A 5,893-nucleotide genomic window follows, 5' to 3' on the forward strand; every position below is an offset into this window, starting at 1 on the left:
CGGAGCACGTGGAGGCCTCAGGATGATGTCGCACTGGTTCGGAAACACGTCATCTTCTTCGCTTTGGTACGAACTCAACTACATTGAATCCAAAAGGAAGATGAAGAAAGGCGACCGGATTTGGTAGATTGCTTTCGACAGTGGATTCAAATGTAACAGTGCTGTCCGGAAATGCAACCAGAACCTTAAAAAACCGACGTCGGACCATGAAATTACATATATATCCTCAAAAATCACAGTCAACAAACAGTCAAATAGACAGAGGACTAAATTGTGTTAAAATTACAAAGTTAAGGACTTAATTGGTTGAAATTGAAAGTCGAGGACCAATTTGTAAATTTAGCTATAGTCGAGGGACTATTTTGAGTATTTACTATTTTTTTTTTTAAAACTTAACATTTAGATTTTAAATAAGCTCAAAAAACAAAACTTATTTTGAAACATTTTTAATGAACTACATATTAAACATGATTTTAAAAAGACTTCAAGCCAAATCAGATCAATTGTAGACTCAATTTGAACTTAAAAAAAAAAACCTACAAATTCATGTCTTAAATTTTTGTAAGAGGCTCACACCTAATTTTTGTCATCCCTAGCCCAATGAATAATTCGGGTCGGGTGAATTAGCTTCATGTAACTTAGAGTTGGCACGTCGCCGCCGGTGGAGGTATTCTTGCGCGTAAAATTACAGTACAGTACAGAGGGGCGATGGACGCGGAGGCCAACTCCTCAAATTTTCCACTGCCGGAAGCATTCCTTGATTTTCTCAATCAGAATGGCATAGACCCTTCCATTTACGCTGCCTCCGATTCAATACCTCGTTATATTAGGTACCCCTTCTCTTCCTCTCTCTATCTATATCTATACATATCTGTCTCTATGTATTTGTGTGTGTAGATGCATGACCAATGTATTTGTGTAATTATCAAGTTTTTGTTTTTGAAGGTTAAAGCCAGGTTATGAGGCTTATATAGAAGAAATTGAAGCTGATGTTGGATGTAAACTGGAAAAGGTGTCTTGGTTGCCGGGTTTCTATTATCTTCTACCTGATGTTCGAATAGCTAGCTCAAAGGCATACCAAGAAGGAAAGGTGAATAATTTTTTATTTTCAGATGTTACTCTTAGTTAATCAGCAGACAGGAAGATAGTTACTACTAGGATAATGATGATTTCCTTGTCTTTTGCACTCCTACATAGGTAGTGGAAGTGAAAGAGAGAGAATCTAGCATTACTACTTCTTGCCATAATTTGATTGTCTATACAAAAGAAGGGGCCATCAAAGTGCCTCTCTGTTTATTATCTCTGTATTAAATTCAGCTTGGCTAAGTTAAGATGTCCATTTCCAGAAAACAAAAGTCAAAATTGCATTCTTGGATTTCTTTTTAATAAATTTATAATCTTTCCCCTTTTTCTTGGTTTGGTTGGTCTGGTCTGGTCAGGTAGTCTAAGGGATATTTTCTTTGCAATTATCAGGCTACTTTTATCTTAGATGTAGTATGATTTGTCAAAGCTGGTATTTGTAGTTTTACAAAGTAAGAGAACACCGTCCAACATATATTACTTTACTGTTCAGATATATGGAATTGATGCAGCATCTGGAGCTGCTGTTTTAGCTCTGGACATCTCAGTAGGAGATCATGTCCTTGATCTCTGTGCTGCTCCTGGTAAGTTCTATTTGTTTGTTGTAATCAAATAAATGCATCTTGAATTTTCTGGTTATGTATGCATCCTGATGTGGTAACTTTGTTAAGTTTAGTCTTGGAATGTAATCGAGACCAACTTTAACTTTTCATCTTTAAAGTTACCATATTCACAAACAATTTACTTGGTACATTCTAAAATGGGATTTTGATTTCCTTAACTCCTTATTGTGTAGAACATTAGGGTGTGGTTTTCGGGCATCTTTATTCCACTTCACTGAATATACAATAAAATACCAATCAGTATTTTGTAGATATCCTTCATTTTTTTTTATTAGTATTTTTGGGATTGGATTGTTCACTGTTGTGAATATGGAATTGGCAATGTTGTGGGACAGTCTCTTCAGGGTAGGGAATCTATGATACTCCTGTTTCTCTCTCTCTCTCAATAATATCATCCTTGTCAAAAAAAATTAAGAAAATAAAAAAAGAATCATTTATTCACTGTTGGATTGGATTGTTCACTGTTGTGAATATGGAATTGGCAATGTTGTGGGACAGTCTCTTCAGGGTAGGGAATCTATGATACTCCTGTTTCTCTCTCTCAATAGTATCATCCTTGTCAAATAAATTAAGAAAATAAAAAAAGAATCATTTATTTGTGTGGACTATAGAAGCATGTTTTCTGTTAGCAAAATGCACCTTAGATCTGATAAAGCTTGCAGTGAAATTTACAATTTTGTTATGTCTCTCTAGGTGCTAAACTTTGTATGATATTGGACATTCTTGGCAGCTCTGGTTCTGTGACTGGTGTTGATGTTGCAAAACACCGCTTAGCAGCTTGTAGAAGCATGCTACTTAAATATGCACTTGGTGATCATTGTCGTCTATTTGTTGCTGATGGAACCACATTTTCTCTCCCCCCTGTTACTGCCAATCTGGTTTCAGAATCACGGAATGAATCTGGTAAATATGTTGTCAACCTATGTGCAACTATGTTTCATGTGCTCTATAATTAAACCACTGACATAGATTTTTGAAAAATTGAAGAAGAAGTATACAAGGAGTGGAAGTCGCGGAGACCATGGAAAGAGAGGAAAAGGGAAGCTATAGCAAGGGAAAAGGGCCTTTCTAAAGTATTCTCACCAACTCAAGAACCAGAGCTTATATTTTATGGAACAAATTCTGGGGTAGTTGGGCTGACAAAAAATAAATTATATCAGCGGGCACATTGTGGTTATGTATTTGAGTTTGGCTATGACAAGGTAAAGTTTTATGTTACCTCTTCTTCTTCCTAAATCATTTTGGGATTTTTGTTTTCCATTTCAGTGAATACTGTGATTTTTATCCTCTAGATTCATCATCATCAGTAGTTTTAGTTTGTTCTGATTGTTGAGCATATAACCATTAATGTGCAATCCAACTATCAGCTTAGGCTTTTAGTTGAGATGGAGCACATGCTTCAATTCTGATGCGTTTTATTTCTGTTTATGGTAATCATATACTGATTTGAGTTTAAGCCAGGTTCTTGTGGATGCAGAGTGTACTCATGATGGTTCGATCAAACATATACAAAAATTTGAGCAGTGGGGCTGGACAACTTTCCAGCGTCGCGTATTGGATGCAGAGAGAACTGATGACTTGGCCATCCTTCAGGTTTGAAAATTTGTTGTTATTATATAACCTGCTAAATTCGTTTTCTTTTCTCTACCACCATAAACCGCTGAATTACCTCTTTTCTTTTATCTGGTGTTCACTATGCTGTTTTGATTATCCCGCCCTTTCTCATGTATTTTTACATTTTTACCCTTCATTTGCAGCTTCAACTTTTAACAAATGGGTTCAAATTGCTTAAAGTGGGAGGGTTCCTTGTCTACAGCACTTGCAGGTATCCACCTACTCCTGTTTGTTGAGTAACAGTTTCCTTTTTTGTTGCCATTCTTAAAGATCACTCACAAACCTTCTCTTTTCTGTTTTGTTTGTGAAATAGTTTAACTGATGCACAGAATGAAGATGTAGTGGATAAGTTCCTTTCAGAGAAGAGCTCTGCGGGTACATTTGTACTTTTGATTATACTTGCATCAATGCTTCTCTTTTATACCCTATCTTTTGTGCAAACAATTCTCTCGCTCGATTCTTGCAGAGTTGCTTGAGATTGATGCTGCCAGGAATTGGCCATGTAAGAGCGGGCGGATACCAAAAACCCTGCGCTTTGATCCTCTCACATCTTGCACTAGTGGACTCTTTGTTGCAAAGTTCACAAAACTAGCGATTTAGGACAAATGGTACTTCCCGATAGTATTCATAGTTTTCTGGTGCATGTCATTATCACTCGATCTTACAGTGATTCAATGTGTGTTATGTCGGGATATTATCAACTCGAGAATGAAGGGATCTCTGCAGATTGTTCATGGAGGTGGAGCGCCGTCTTCATGGATCAGATTGCAGCACATTACGAAGAAGCATAGATCAGATCCATGGATAAAATGCAAATGATTTAGGTTGGTTTCTTGCCATGCTTGATCCTTTATTGCCAGCAATGTTTGTCTGTTACCAGATGACCAATTGAGTCAAAATCTGCCAAGTATTGTTTATTTCTCTGCAGTGTTGATTTCAATTTCAGTACTTTAATTATTATATTTTTGCCAATTACGATGTAGTGTGATGACACATCTGTTACCATTCCAAATGGGTGGTCACATGATTGAACTCCGGTGGTGAGAGCATTGATTCTTTGAGCTGAAAAAAAATTGAGAAAATATATAACAAATATTATTTTGTAAAGAATCAAGTTTAAAAAAAAAGGAAAGAAAATGCAAGATTTTGAAAATTTATAACTTTTTCAAGAACCAAATTTGGTACTGTATTTAATATCTACTAAGGCTAAATGGGTGCGTTATTAAACGTCAAGTACTAAATTTTATTGATTTTAAAATTGTGTGAAAGGTTAATGGCCTTATAAGTTATAATCTAGTAACATAGATTCGAAATTCTTTTTTTTTTTTTTTGGAATAAGGGTCAAATAGGCCATCGAACTGCACACAATAAAACAATTAGGCCACTGAACTTAAAAAACCAACAATTGGGTCCCTAAACTAATCAATTTCAAACAATTCTTTTAATTAGAAGGTTTCCAACAGGTCAACAGGTCATCCTTCCAAATTAATTATTTTTTAAAATTTAAAATTTAAAAATTAATTATTTAAAAAAAAAAAAAAAAAAAACTGGTTCCAGCCGGAGACGGTCGTCTCCGGCTAGATTCCAGTTTTTTTTTTTTTTTTTTTTTTTTTTTTTTTTTTTTTTTTTTAATTTTATTTTATTTTATTTTATTTTATTTAATTTAAAAATAATTAATTTTTAAAATTTATATCTTAAAAAAATAATTAATTTGGGAGATGACCTGTTGACCTGTTGGAAACCTTCAAATTGGAAGAATTGTTTGAAATTGATTAGTTTAGGGACCTAATTGTTGATTTTTTAAGTTCAATGGCCTAATTGTTTTATCGTGTGCAGTTAGATGGCCTATTTGACCCTTATTCCTTTTTTTTTTTAAACAAAACGAAACGACTTTCATTAATCATTTAACAAATCGGCGATACAATCAGGGGGACTATCATCCCACACACCTGAGCCAGCCATAGAACCGGTCGCCCTAGCCAATACATGAGCTACGCAATTCGCTGATCTCTTAACATGGGAAACACAAACATTCCCAATATCATTAGCAATTGAACGACATTGCTTAACAAATAAACCTACATACGAATAATCAAAAGTACAAGAATTGAAAGCATTACAGAAAGTTAAACAGTCTGACTCAAGCACGATGTTTGTATAGTGTGAGTTCTTCAACCAGCTAAGGGCCTCCTTCGTTGCCAACGTCTCCGCCATTAAGGGGTCCCCGACACTTCCTATATGGCCGCACTTAGCTGTGAGATACCGCCCGGCATGGTCACGAACTACGGCTCCAAACCCAGCTTCCCTCCCAAACATAGCGGCATCTATATTGCACTTGACGGTATTGGAAGGTGGCGGTGTCCATTGAGCACACGAGCCTGGGCAGCTATCTCGTTGCATAGGTGACGAAAAGGCCTCCTTCCACGTAGCCTGGATACATAACACCTGTTGTTGAGCTGCCGCCGTATTAGGTGTTTTCGCATTCCACACAACGTCATTGCGTGTCTGCCACACTACCCAGAAAATTGCGGCCATCTTCACTGCCAGACCTGCTGTGCGGGTACTGAGCATGGATT

At 36.3% G+C, this 5,893-nt stretch overlaps 1 protein-coding gene across 3 annotated transcripts; it reads left to right on the forward strand.

Annotated features, from left to right (window-relative positions):
• The first annotated feature begins 631 nt into the window (after nucleotides 1–631).
• Nucleotides 632–4,324, forward strand: LOC109167718 (ribosomal RNA small subunit methyltransferase B). 3 transcript variants are annotated; one of them, XM_019316814.1, is made up of 10 exons: nucleotides 632–830; nucleotides 946–1,090; nucleotides 1,574–1,664; nucleotides 2,397–2,606; nucleotides 2,691–2,905; nucleotides 3,165–3,296; nucleotides 3,461–3,528; nucleotides 3,631–3,692; nucleotides 3,784–3,945; nucleotides 3,996–4,324. In XM_019316814.1, the coding sequence occupies exons 1-9, from the start codon at nucleotides 709–711 to the stop codon at nucleotides 3,915–3,917; spliced, it is 1,179 nt and encodes a 392-aa protein (XP_019172359.1). In that variant the 5' UTR covers nucleotides 632–708; the 3' UTR covers nucleotides 3,918–3,945; nucleotides 3,996–4,324. The 3 variants fall into 3 exon arrangements, with proteins under 3 accessions (XP_019172359.1, XP_019172357.1, XP_019172360.1); XM_019316812.1 differs by having other exon boundaries at nucleotides 3,784–4,324; XM_019316815.1 differs by having other exon boundaries at nucleotides 633–830; nucleotides 2,694–2,905; nucleotides 3,784–4,324.
• The last annotated feature ends 1,569 nt before the right edge of the window (nucleotides 4,325–5,893 follow it).

This window comes from Ipomoea nil, unplaced genomic scaffold (genome assembly GCF_001879475.1).
Source record: "Ipomoea nil cultivar Tokyo-kokei standard unplaced genomic scaffold, Asagao_1.1 scaffold3169, whole genome shotgun sequence".
NCBI classification, from domain to species: domain Eukaryota; kingdom Viridiplantae; phylum Streptophyta; class Magnoliopsida; order Solanales; family Convolvulaceae; genus Ipomoea; species Ipomoea nil.

Coding starts and splice junctions, on each gene's coding strand:
- LOC109167718 (XM_019316812.1), top strand. CDS start 709: ATGGACGCGGAGGCCAACTCCTCAAATTTTCCACTGCCGGAAGCATTC. Junction 2,906..3,164: donor TTGAGTTTGGCTATGACAAG/GTAAAGTTTTAT, acceptor AGTTTAAGCCAG/GTTCTTGTGGATGCAGAGTG. Junction 3,529..3,630: donor CTTGTCTACAGCACTTGCAG/GTATCCACCTAC, acceptor TTTGTGAAATAG/TTTAACTGATGCACAGAATG.